Source organism: Balaenoptera borealis (genome assembly GCF_965194805.1).
Source record: "Balaenoptera borealis genome assembly, chromosome: 16".
NCBI classification, from domain to species: Eukaryota; Metazoa; Chordata; class Mammalia; order Artiodactyla; family Balaenopteridae; genus Balaenoptera; species Balaenoptera borealis.
Window position 1 is genome coordinate 31,102,324 of NC_138872.1, and position 13,356 is coordinate 31,115,679.

The 13,356-nt window shown below is 53.9% G+C and overlaps 1 protein-coding gene across 6 annotated transcripts; it reads left to right on the forward strand.

The window, feature by feature from the left end:
- Positions 1–511: 511 nt before the first annotated feature.
- Positions 512–13,299, forward strand: MAVS (mitochondrial antiviral signaling protein). 6 transcript variants are annotated; one of them, XM_082359086.1, is made up of 8 exons: positions 556–574; positions 692–749; positions 4,776–4,946; positions 5,885–6,059; positions 7,364–7,536; positions 8,261–8,417; positions 10,316–10,827; positions 11,709–13,299. In XM_082359086.1, the coding sequence occupies exons 3-8, from the start codon at positions 4,830–4,832 to the stop codon at positions 12,156–12,158; spliced, it is 1,584 nt and encodes a 527-aa protein (XP_082215212.1). In that variant the 5' UTR covers positions 556–574; positions 692–749; positions 4,776–4,829; the 3' UTR covers positions 12,159–13,299. The 6 variants fall into 6 exon arrangements, with proteins under 6 accessions (XP_082215210.1, XP_082215214.1, XP_082215212.1 ...); XM_082359084.1 differs by having other exon boundaries at positions 512–749; positions 4,794–4,946; XM_082359085.1 differs by lacking the exon at positions 556–574 and having other exon boundaries at positions 659–749.
- Positions 13,300–13,356: the final 57 nt, after the last annotated feature.

A 13,356-nucleotide genomic window follows, 5' to 3' on the forward strand; every position in this document is an offset into this window, starting at 1 on the left:
TTATTTTGCGGATACTTAATGGGCCCTAAGGTATTAAGTCTGTACCTGGAACACAGTGGGCACTCAGTAATTGCTGGCCTCTGGCCCAGCAGAGGAAGGGCGAGGCGGTCGGCGAGCACTGCCGTGAGGTACCGCCCAAATGCCCTAAATCATTGAGCGGAGAGGCCTTTCCCACGCAGCACTCAAGGCCCACACCCTGCGAGCCAGGCAAGCCAACCTTGGCGCCCCTGCCCTGCATACAGCTACATGCCCCGATCCTGCCTCCTCAGGTCCAGAATGAGTGTCGCCTGGCTGGGCACTCATACCCTTGTGAACTCTGCGTGACACCGGACATTTATTGAGCACTGACTGTGTGCTTAGGCCCTGGGCGTCCAGGAGCGAACTACATAAAGACCCTCACCCCTCAAATTACTCGGCGGAAGGAGGGGGTAGCCTCGCGTGGGAAGCGTCGGGATCGAGCCCACCACGGTTTCTACTTGGTTTCTAGTCAGACCCTGGGCTTCCCCTGGAAGTTGCTCGAGACGACGAAGGAAAGAAGATCATCTGCTCTTCCGCGCATGCAGTAGGAACCCAGGTCTGTCCCGAGCGCGCGTCCAGAGCCTCGAGGCCCCGCAAACCAAGGCCAAGTGCCCGCCCCCGCTGTCTGCCCAATGGCCGCGCGGCCCTACCCCCAGCCCTTCCCTCCCTGCAGGGGAGGGTTCCCGGCTGTCCGCGACTGGAGGCAGGTCGCCGGGTCGTGGCTACCCAAGGTAAGATCGCCACCTTGGGAGCTCGGTCCTCTGGACTCAGGGCGCACAGATGCCTTTCGGGGAGGTGGTCCGCGGCGCAGGAGCCGAGTGGGACTAGGAGTCCGCTGGGGCGCACGGGGCTTGGGGCGCGCGGGGAGCCGGGAAGAGCAGGTACTAACACACAGGGTGTTCCGGGCAGCGAGAGCTCCGCGCACCGCATCCAGCACCGGGGGCTCGGGAGGTGGGTGGCGCGGGCGCCTGCTCGGGCTGGAGGGGAGGTTGGGCCGGAAGGAGAAGGGCGCTGGCTACTGAGCTCCTCCAGTTGCCCACAGGCCCAGGGTAACTCCCAGGCGAGGCCTAGCCCGGGTGCGCCAATCTCTGGCGGCCGCGCTTTTGGGGGTCGCGGACTGCCGCCCTCCCTTGGATCTTGGCTATTTTCGGTGGTGACACCTGTTCAGAACAGCCTCCCGGTCCTCCGCGGACCTGGGTCTGGCCCAGGAATTCAGGAATAGGAGCTGAGACTGTGAGGCCTCGCCCCTTCCGGGAGGGTGGAGCGCTCTGAACTCAGCTTCTGGTGCAGTCGGGTCAGAATTCTCCTAGACGCGACGGTCAGGAACTCTCCGGCCCACATCTTACCTGAGACCGGAAGGAGGTGCCTGGAAAACACTGGAAAAAACAAAACCGACATTCTCCGTTTGGAGGCTCTCAAAAACAGCTGGAAGGACATCTGGAAGGACCTGAGAACCCGGCTGTTGTGGAGGGCAGGGTTAGAACGTCCTCAGACGTGTCCGAAAGATTTCCATATCTCGCAAGAGAAGGGACTAAATAGTGCACCTTCCCAGGCACACTCTCACTTAGCGACCCCCCTCACCCAGGCAGTGGCCTTGGCCCCTCCCGGGGCTTGAAGGCAGGGGGCTGTGTGAGCCTCACTGGCCGCAGGGGTCTCTAAGCCCTGCAAGGTGTATGGTGAGCTGCAATGAGGCAGCAAGTCCTGGGTTCAAATCCTGTTAGGCCACTGGTCAGCTGTGCAACTTGGCATCGCTTGTCCTCTTGGGATTGTGGCAAGAATTAAATGAAAGAAACTTAGGATGTGCCTGCCTATAGTGGACCCTCAATAAATGTGAACAAATATGGGCTTCCTTTCTTTTTGGTTGGACCATTACATACACCCATACTCCCCAAACTCTTTGCCTCAAAGACTGAGGCTGGGATACAGAATGTATCACCTGACTCTCTCCTGGTACTTCCCTGGATCCCATGGGAGGGAAGGAGGGATCTGTTCACCACCACAGAGTTGTTCTTTGCTCATCTTCTGAAGGCTCAGAGGAACCCCGCCCCACCTCTCTGATCCTCTTGATTTCTGTCATTGGTACTCGCCCCACCAGGAATGTAGCACCTGGTGGTTGGTAAAGCAGGTCATGCAGCATGTGGCTATGAGGCTGGTGGGCTGCAGGTAGGCAGGACTACTGCTCCATTTCCCATGTGGCAGGGGACTGGTGGCCTCAACAGCTTCTGGGCACTCTCTACTCTGCAGCACTATCTCTTAGAGGTCCCACCCAAGCTTGACATCCAAGTTTCTACTCCAGCCTGCCCCTCTCTCCTCTGCCCACTTCCCTCCCTGAAAACCACTTTGGACATCCAATAGCATCTCAAGCTTCACTTGTTCAAAATGGAACTCTGGAGTCCTCTCTGCACCACTGCTTCTCCCCCAGACTCTCTGGCTTGCTAAGTGGCACCCTCCATCCACCTAGTGCCTTGATTCTTCTCTCTCCTTCACCTCCCATATCCACAAAATACCAGGAATCCAGCCACCTCTTGTCACCTTCATGGTTACCATCCTGGCCATACCCATCATGTATTCCCTGCTGTGGCCTCCTGACTTGTCTCCCTGCTTCCATCCTGCCCCCTCCCCAGTCCAGGATCCTCACAACCACCACAGAGGTCTTTAACATAAATCAAATAAGTCAAATCAAATAAAATCCTCTCCCTTTCCTGCTCAGAGCCCTCCAGTGGCTCCCTGTTTCACTCCAAATAAAACCCAAAGTCCCTTCTTATAATGCCCTACGTTATTGGCCCTTCTCAACCTCCTTGACTTGAACTCTGCCCCTCCCCCTAGCTTTCTAAACCTGGACAACGCCAATCTACTTTCTATTCTTCAAACATGCCAAGCTTGTTCCACCTTAGGACTTCTTACTTGCTGTGCCCTCTGCCCAAAACACTGATCTTCTTACATTCGAGTTCAGCTCAAATGTCAGTTCAGAAAAGCTTCCCTCCCCATCCCAGTTCAAGCAGCATGCCCTTCTTCAGGGGCTCTGTCTCACCATCTGCTTTATTTTCTCTGTAACCTTTATTACTGTCTGGAATTCTTATTTATGTATATGTTTTCTGATTTGTTATCTGTCCTATTCCAGTGGAATGTAAATTGGATGGTGGCAGAGATCTTGTCTGTTTTATTCCCTGCAGCTCTCTCCCATGAGAAAGGCAAATAAGAAACAAGCAAACAAACAGATCTATAATTGAAAATTGTGTTAAGTGCTACATAAGCAACCTGTGGCAATTGATTGTATTGGGGGTACTTTTAAATTTCAGGCTTATAAGGCTGAACTACTGTATTGTCAAAACAACCTCTCTGAGCCATTTTAGGGGTGAGGACAAGCCTGGAAAAGGCTGATAACTTGCCTGAAGTCACACCCAGAAGTGGAACTCAGCCTCCTACCGAAAAAATATGTATGTAGGGCTTCTCTGGTGGTGCAGTGGTTAAGAATCTGCCTGCCAATGTAGGGGACATGGGTTCGAGCCCTGGTCCGGAAAGATCCCACATGCCGCGCAGCAACTAAGCCCATGCACCACAACTACTGAGCCTGAGCTCTAGAGCCTGTGAGCCACAACTACTGAACCCGCGTGCTACAACTACTGAAGCCCATGCGCCTAGAGCCCGTGATCTGCAACAAGAGGAGCCACCACAATGAGAAGCCTGTGCACCTCAATGAAGAGTAGCCCCCGCTCGCTGCAACTAGAGAAAGCCCGTGTGCAGCAACGAAGACCCACCACAGCCAAAAATAAATAAGATAAATAAATTTTTTTTTTTAAATAAATTTTACACTTTATTTATTTATTTATGGCTGTGTTGGGTCTTCGTTTCTGTGCCAGGGCTTTCTCCAGTTGCGGCAAGTGGGGGCCACTCTTCATCGCGGTGCGCAGGCCTCTCACTATCGCGGCCTCTCTTGTTGCGGAGCACAGGCTCCAGACGCGCAGGCTCAGCAATTGTGGCTCATGGGCCTAGTTGCTCCGCGGCATGTGGGATCTTCCCGGACCAGGGCTCGAACCCGTGTCCCCTGCATTGGCAGGCAGACTCTCAACCACTGCGCCACCAGGGAAGCCCAATAAATAAATTTTTAAAAAATTAAAAAAAAATGTGTGTAGCAAGCTTTAATGTAATGGTGGGCCTGCAGTCATGTTCTGGGAAGAACCTGATCCCAGATCCTGAAGACCTCAGTTCTTTGCTCTTCTGCTCACTAGCAAGTCCCCTTAATTCCTTGGTACTTCATTTTCTTCACGGTAAGAATAGGATAGATCCTATTATTATGTTGGGTGCCTTCTCCTCTTCCCCATCCTCTCCCTCCTACCCCTCATCCTCCCTCCCTTTTCTCCTCCTCCTCCTCCCTCTCCTCTCCTTCCCCCTCAGTATACTCCAAAGGAGCAGCACTTCTAGGTGGTGCCCTTTTGCTATCAGAAGCTAGGGGCACATTCAGACCTGGGGATGATGGGGCAGGAGCCAGAGCTCTCCCCAACACTGACCAACCTGCAGGGCAGAAATGGGCCCTAGGTCTTCTAGATCTGATTTTTTTTTTTTTCACCAATTTGTTTTTAGGCAAATTCATTGAGGGCCTCTGAGACTTAGGCAGTAAAATAGGATGATTAAAGAAAAAAGCAAAAATTCCAAAAGAGTTGAAAAAGAAAGAGAGAATTGCCTTTTGTCCAACTCCACTCCCAACTCTGTTGCCATGCGTGGTCTGTTTTCTTCCAGTGTTTTTTCCTCTCTCTCAGTCCATCCACCCTTCATAGGCCAGAGCCCTCTGCCACTTCAGAACCCGGACAGCGATGACGTTTGCTGAGGACAAGACTTATCAGTATATCCGCAACCATCACGGCAATTTTTGCAATATTCATGTTCTGGAGATTCTGCCTTACCTGTCCTGCCTCACAGCAAGTGACCAGGTGAGCCAGGGCGTGACAACCAGGCATGGACTGGGGGCAGGGCTGTGGAATTCAGAGCTTCTCCCAAGCCAGGACCAACTCCTTCCTTCTCTGTTGTCTGTATCTTGCTTCCCATCCTTGACAGTTTTCTAACTTTCAGAATGAAGTGTGGCTCAGGGTGTCCTTTCCAACCTCACTGAGCTCCCTCTTGTGTCATTTTGGTATAGTGCTCCAAAATATGGCACTGAGATTTCTGGGCTTGGGACCCCTCACCCACTTTCATCGGAACCTTCTTTTTCTTTATCTCTTTTGTCCTTGTTCCTGTTTAGTTTCAATTGCAGTCTCCTAGTCATGGGACCCATCCTGGCAGAGAGCTTGTGGCTCAACTTTGAGAGTCTTTGGGAGCCAGACTGTGCTAGCTCCCTCAGCACTTGCTGTGGGCCCCTCGTGAAGTGAGCCCGGCCCCTCCCAGTTTTAGCTGTCCCCACATTGAACCCTGAGGCCTCCCTCTGCTTCCTCCATGCAGATACCGGTGGTGTGTGAGTTTGTGGCTGGTAGGGTTTGGCTCTTCCCTCTTGTATTTTGGTGTTTGTGGGAATACCTTGCCATTTAGTTCTGCAGTAATGTTTTCTGTGGGTTTTTGTTTCTGCTATCTGGTTGCTTGTTTGCATGTGCTAAGCCTCAGTTTCCTCATCAGTAGAGTAAGGGTAATAATAGCATTAAATAAGATAATTCACGCAAAGCCCTGAGCAGAGAGCCTGGGACACACTAAGGCCTATTTCCTGGGCCTTTAAACTTGGGCTCAAACTCTGGCCTTGTCCTGGGCTCTGACTCAGTTTCAGATGGTTGCTTCCATCTTGTAGCTTTCTAGGTACCTCCATCTGCAGCTGTCCCCTCCAGAGTGGGGAGGGGGTGAGGGCTACCAGGCTTGAGCTTGGTGGCGGGGCTGTGTCTTTCAGGACCGACTGCGGGCCTCCTATGAGCGCTGGGGGAACCAGGGCACTCTCTGGGACCTCTTCAACAGCCTTCGGCGGAGGAACGGCTGGGTGCCTTCCTTCATTGGGGCACTGAGGGCCTGTGAACTGTCTAGTCTCGCTGATGAAGTGGACCGAGTCTACCAGAGCAACCTGCTACGTGAGCCTCCCACCTTGGCCCTTCTTCTGGAACTCCTATCTGATTCCCTGGCCTCCACTCTCCCTCTCCTCTCACCCCATACCTACTGTCTTCATCTCTCACCCTCCCTCCCATCACTCCTGGGCAGTGGACAAACCTGAGTGTAGATCCCTGCTTTGCCACTTATTAATCTTTATTAGCCCTTTGGCCAAGCCCCTTCATTCCCTAAGTCTCAGTCTTCTTTGTAAAATGGGGCTAATGGCAACATTTACCTTGTAGGGCTGCAGTGGATACCATGGGATGATGGCATGTTGAGTGCTTAGCTGGGGCTGGGCACCTTCCATGTGCTCAGCAAATGGAGCCTCCTCTAATTTTTGTGGCTGTGACGTTTGCCTTCCACGCTTTTCTCATTTCCTCCTGTCTACTCTCCCTCAGTTCGCCTTTCCTCTCTCAGCTCATCTCTTCTCTCCCCCTCCCTTCACTGTCTCTTCTTTCTTCCTCATGGGCTCCTTCCTTCCTTTCCCCTCATCTCTTCCCCTCCCACTGGTTTCCCCTAGAGCCTCCTTAGCTGCCTCCCACCCCACCAGCTGCCCAGTTATCCCTCAAAGCCCTCTCAATGCTCCCTGCCAGGCCAAGTACTCAGAGGGGGTCTGCTGAGGCCAGGGTCTCAGGGGCTGAGGCAGGAAGAAAATTCACACCAGCCCTATATATATTTCAGACTAGAGACAATTCCTGAGACACTGCTCAGATTTACAGCCTTAAAATATCCCCATGTTTGCCTTTCTTTCTTTTCCTCCCCCTCCCTTCCTCCCTCCCCTCCTTCCTTTCTAACTCATCTCTTCATTTGTGGAGATTACCAGTGATTCCCCCAGATGAAAACAGCTGTGGTAGGGCCAGGCGTGGATGGTGGGGGCAAAGGGGAGGGGCTGAGGAGGAAGCTTTAGGTCAGGGGTCAGTTAGTGGTGAAAGCCACCCACGAGGAGGAGAAGAAAGCCACTGTGTCCCAGAATGCCTGGGGACAGAGAAGTGGTGACTGCTGACACAGTCTGGGTGGTGAGAGGCCTGCGAGGTGCCCCCAACACTCTCCCTTCCCCCACTGCTCCTCCTACCTCTCCTTGTCCTCTCCATCTCCACTCTCCCTCCGATACCTGCCTCCTGCTTTGTGAAGCTGGTCTCCTCTGAGGAGTACTGCCCACGTCAGGATAGAGTTTGATGCTGTGGGGGACTGAGAGCCATGGACCTGGAGTTCTAGGAGCACCCAGGCCTCTCTTGTCACTGAGAGCACCCCAATTCCTCCTTGACATCACAATATCTTTGTCCTTCAGGGAATCCGAACCACTCCCCATCCCCACTGGAGCGGCCATCAGTTTCTGCTGGGGTTCCAGGGCCCTCCACACCTGCTGTGGCCCCCAGCATCCCCTGCAATGGCTACAGAGAGGATGAGCCAAGTTACCCTATGCCTGTCCAGGACACCCAGCCACCAGAGTCCCTGGGAGAGGTGCGTCCTCACGATCTACCTTGAGCCTCCTGCTTTTGTGTTCCTGTCTGCCCACTTCTGCTCACCCAGCCTTCCGGCAGTCCCCCACAAATCATGCCTAATCTCTGCTCAGAACCCCAGGGCTCCCCCAATGTGGATCTTCCCCAGCTCCCAGACTGCCAACCAGGTCTTCACTATGTGGCAGCCCCCACCCCTCTGTCATCAGCCAGCTGTGAGGTCACAATTCTGAGGTCTTTGCAGTGGTCCATGTGAGATGTTGAGCTGGGTCAAGGGATCAGGGGATGACCAGATGAGGGAGAGTGAGGGAGCAGGAGGTGATGGGGTAAGGGGTAGATGGTTGGAGCTGTAATCATTGCCAGTAAAGTTTGGGGGTTAAGATGACTGATTCTATTGGGATAGGATGAGTGGGCAGTGAGGTGTCCAGGAGACACCACTTGGACTTGAAGCCTAAGAAAGGGGTCTGTGCAGTGGCCCCAAAGATGGGGACCTTTCTTTAGGGCCAGACAGATGAATAGGGACCCCCCATGGGATGATTTTCTATGAGGTGGCTTCAAAGTCACCTGCAGATAGAAGTTCTGGCAATGACCAAAGCCGAGGCAAGGGCTTCCTTGGTCCTGTGCTTCATGGCATGGGCTGTGGCCTGTAGGAGCCGTCCCAAGCATAAGCTGCCCTTTGCCAGCTCCTGGGAGAAGCAACTGCCTTATTCATATATTCCTTCGTGCAGAGTTCGAAGAAAGCCCCACAGCCACCCAGCTCTGGGGCTGTCCTCAAGAGGCTGGGTGGCCCCCTGCAGCCCTCGTCTGACATGGTGGCCCTCAGCCCTCTGACCTGCAGTGGACATCAGGAGCAAGACACAGAACTGGGCACTACCCACACAGCAGGTATGCATGGACTCTCGAGTTATAGGGCCTTTCTGACCTCCCAGTGAGGGTAAGGGTTAGAGTTGCCCCTCTGGTTTTCTTGGACAGGAGGCAAAGGTGGTATTCCCCAGCGAAATGAGTTCACCCCAGGGAACAACCCAGTTCCTCAGAGGGCATATTGGTTAGTATTTGCTTGGTAACATACAATCCCAAAATTTAGTAGCTCAAAATACGACTATTTACTTAGCTCATGATTGTGTGGGTCAGCAATTTGGGCTGGCTCAGATGGGCTGAATTCCCTCTTATATACACATCAGTGTACACATAAGCTGTTTACAGCTGTTGGCTGGGGCACCTCAGTTCTCTTCTATGAGTCTCTTACCTTCTAGCAGTCAAGCCCATTTCATATACCTGAGCAGAGTTCTGAGAGAGGGAGAGAGGGCTTCTGGGGCATAGGCTCAAAACTGGCACAGTTTTCCTCCTGCCTCTTTCTGTGGGACAAAGCAAGTTACAAGGCCAGCCCAGCATCAAGGAGTAGAAAGATAGACTCCATCCCTACATGAGAGGACTGACAAGGTCACATTGCAGAGGGCGTGGATACAGGTAGAAGTGAATTAGGGCCATGCCTGCACTATACCAAAGGGACTATGTAGGGATCTGCCAGGACCTGGAGGACAGTGCAAAAGAGTACAGGGCTGGGCCAGCTGTTGTCAGGGAGCACTGCCCTACCCTAAAGGGGTCTCTAGCTCCCAGTGAATCACTAAAACTTTTCAGCCCCCAGAAGAAGTATGTTCTTCATCAGCCAAGGGCCTGGACCCTCACATCACACATCTCAGGAATATAGTGCTATCTACTCTGATCTCTTGGGCTGGCATCTCTGCACCACTATTTCCCAAACTGTGTTCCACATGACAGTGATGCCCAGCCAGCCCGCAGTGCCCACGGAACAGCCACAAGACACAGGAGCTCAGAGAAGCCACCTTAGTGTTCCATGCTCCTGTCACACCAAACTCTAACCCAAGTATCCTTTTGCACTTTGCATTGTCAGCTTGCTGTGGAACATCTTTTCAAGAAATGCTGCTGTGGACCAGGGAGGCAGAGGGCACTTTGATTTCAGTATGAATATGGACATAGGTCCCATGAGATTCTGTGGTGTTAGCTTTGGGACGGGGGGTGGTGGACATCAGAATCACTCCCGACCTTTGTCAGCTGTAGGGCCAGGCATGTGTGTTCTCAAGAGTTCCATGGTGAATCCTTATGTAGCTGCCTTTATGGACCATCACCACCTACACCCTCCTGCTTCCCCCAGTTCAGACTCTCCTCCCAGGGGTGGCTTTGTCCCTGTACCCCCAAGCCCTTGGGCCTTCTAGAAGATTTGCACACACTGGGGGCTGACAGGGCCTCTGGTGCCACATGACTGGTGTGAGCTCTTCTAAGCAGAGCCATCCTGCTCCTCTTGCCCTGGCCTAGGATTGTTCCTGCTGAGAGGAAAGATGGCAGTGGGAGAAACATCCAGGATTCCACTTGTCTAAGGAGAGGATGGAAGAGGCAGACACAAGAGGAAAGGGGGGTGTCCTAGGCAGGAGAAGAAAAAGCAGAGAGGAAAATTAATAATGATTTTCAAGCTCCTAGACCCTGTTAAAGGGAGGGATTATTTTGCTCTTGTGAGAGAACACGTCAAGGACTGAGGAGGGACAGGACCAAGGATTTATCTGCAACCATTGGGCCTTCAGCCCTGGGAACCAAAGAGACTGTGGAGACTCCTCCATGGGTAGGAGGTTGGGAGGCTTGGATGCAATAGGGATGGTGTGAGCTGGGGCAGAGAGACCCTTCTCCAGCCCTCTGATCCCAAGGCCACTGTGATTTTAGGATAACACTCCCGTGGGTTTGTGTTTCTCATTTTGTTTTGCCACCTGCAGGTGTGGTGTCCAGTTTCACATCATCCTATGGGCCTGTGTCTCCGACTGTCTCCTTCCAGCCCTTGGTCCGTTCTACCCCCAGGGCAAGCCGCTTGCCTGGACCCCCAGTGTCAGCTCCATCTATTGGCACCTCCTCCTCCACTGGCTTGGCATCTGCAGGAGGTGCTGCTGACCAGGCTGAAGATACCATCTGCTCCAGCGGGGCAGGGGTGCCCACCAACTCTTCGACTGCCAGCACAGTGCCCTCCAAGGTGCCCACCAACTCAGCATTTGGCAGCACAGTGTCTTCCAAGTTGTCCACCAGCTTGAAGCCCCCTGGTGCAATGCCCACTAATGTGCTCACCAGTTTAGCACCATCCAAATTGCCCATCAACTCAGTGCGTTCTGGCATGGTGCCACCCAAAGTGCCTACTGGCTTGGTGCCTGACCACAGGAAACATATGTGCACGGTGCCCAGAAAGCTGCCTGCCAACACAGGGCCCACCATCAGGAACAGCAACAGACTCGTGGAGGTGAGTCCTGCCCCTCCTAGCAGTGATCCAGGCCTCTTCCTTGGACCCTTTCCAGTCTCCATTCTGTCTCCAGCCTAGGCTGGTCCAAGGCTTCTTCTGAGGGCATAGGGACAGCTGAGACCTAGCCTCATCCAGACCTAACACCATGTCCTTTAGAGTAATAATAATCATTAGAGCTCTTAAGTATGAATGCTTCAGGAGGGTCAGGCTTGCTGGGTCACCTCCACTGGTCACATGCATTAACCCATTTAGAGCTCACAGCTCCCTTTTAAGCTCATCAATACTATTTTGCAGGTGAGGAAACATTGAGGGGTAGAGCAGGGTCGCCTGTTTGCCTCGATGCCTTGCTCTTCACTGGGATATCTGGCCTGCCCCACCATGACCAGGGTTTTACAAACTGCAGTCCCAGCCCATCCATCTCTGACCCTAGCAGCCTCCACAGTTGCCTGCTCGGAGCCTGCACGTCTAACCCTACTGCTGCTGTATGTCTGGAAGAACCAAATCCATGGGGCCCCTTGGGTGCATGGCCCAGCCTCTGACCCTGTGGCTGCTTCATGGCCATCAAGCCCAGGCATAATGTCAAAGTAGATGGGTCCACACATGACCAAGTGCTCCCTGGGGTGGGAGTGAGCTCACAGGCAGGCCAGTGAGTAGAGCTTTCAGCCCTGGAGGAGTTCACCACTGATGCTCCTGCAGGGCCTTAGTCCCCTCCTCCCCCACTGTCCTCCTGTACCATCAGTGAGTTGAGTCCCCAAGAGAGGGTTGCCTCACAGCACTATGGGTTGGGAACTGAGGGGTTGGCCTGTTCTGGGAATGGGGCCACCCAACCTGGCTTGTCCCCCACCATCCTCAGTCCCTCCAGTCCCTCCTTTCTTTCCCAGGAGACTCCAGCATCTCCAGGGCCCACAGGTACTGCCACTGGAGGCACCTCGCCATGGCCAGATAGCAGCTCTGACTGCTGGGGATCAGAGCTGGAGCTGAGCAAGCCTGGCAGGCTGATATCCAGAATGGACAGCCAACCATTCTCGGGCTGCTCCGCAGACCTCGCCATCAGCTACAGTAACTCCCTGGGCGTGGGGCCTGACAACGCTCCGGAGGAGAACGAGTACGAGTCGGAGGACACCATTAGGATCCACGGGGGCCCCAGTACCCCCATCCTGGGGGACAGCCCTGGGACACACACCACCCCAGGATTCCGGGAGGAGGAAGAGTTGGAGGAGTTGCTGGTGGTCAGGACCTCGCCCTGGGCTCCGTGGCTCGGGGTGGCTGTGGCTGGGGTGCTCCTAGCTGCACTCCTGGCCACACTGCACCGGCGGCGTCTACTCCAGTGAAACTCCTGGGCCCTCCCTATCACGCATCTGCTCCCTTTCCCATGGTACATCTGCCTGAGCCACTGAGTTGAGCTGTCCCACCATCCTTGACCCTATCTTGGGGCTGGCAGAGGCTGGGTCAGAGGCGAGGCAGCATTTCCGTCCCAGCTCGTGCCCTTGGTGGCTCCCCCACCATCCTTGGCTTTCTGGGCCCTGGGCTGCCCTGAGTGCTCCAGACCTCGCCCCCCTGGCCATCTGGTTGTTGCCCTTATCCTCTGGAGGAGGTACCCCCGTCTAGGCCTTATCCTTCTTTACCCAAGTGCAAGGATCAGGAGGTGCTGCTGGAGACCGCAGGGGGTCGGAAACATCCCCCATCCTGCCCTGGTCCCTGGCAGCCAATGGGGGGGGGTAGGGGACCCCATAGAACATCACTCCAGACCCCAGTGGCCCAGCCTCAGGCTATTGCCCCAGGAGCAGTGGAGTGGCCCATCTTCAAGGACTTAGTCCCCTGCCTCTCTGGTTCCCCTCCCCTGCCACACAAGGTTGGGGAGGAGGTCTGGAGATTCCCATGGACCCCTGGGAAGCCTGATCAGGTGCTAGGCCTGAGGACCACCTAAGTGCCCCTCTCCAGCCTTCTCATCCTGGTCTCTGTTCTCTTCAGCTCCGTATGGGAGTTGGAGAGGGAGCACGTGCAGGGCAGAGCTCAGGCCAAGGTTTGGATTTCAGCTCCACCCCTTCTTGGGCTGTGTGGCCTTGGCAGATAATCAGCCTTCTCTGGGCTTGCTTACTCATGTGGACTGTGAGGATCATGGCTCATCCTTCACTGGGTTCTCCTGAGATTGGAGCATACACGTCTTTGTCAAGTGCCTGGTCCAGAGCAGGTGGCCACTAAATGCTTCTCTCACCTCTCCCTGCCCAGCCTGGTAGAGATGAGGGCATGAGAGGCAGAGTGCCCAGTGGGTAAGCGTGCACTGCTGCAGTGTAGGATGGCCTAAGCCTGCATCCCATCTTACTAACTCTGTGCTCTTGGGCAAGCAGTTAACCTCTCTGTGCCTCAGTTTTCTCATCTGTAAAATGGGGATGAATAGTAAAATTTTATGTATAGATATACATGTCCTAGTGTTGTGAGGATTAAATGAATTTATCTATATAAATCTTAGAATGGTTCCTGACATTTCATTTACTAGGGGTGGATACATGTTGTTATTATCTCTATTCA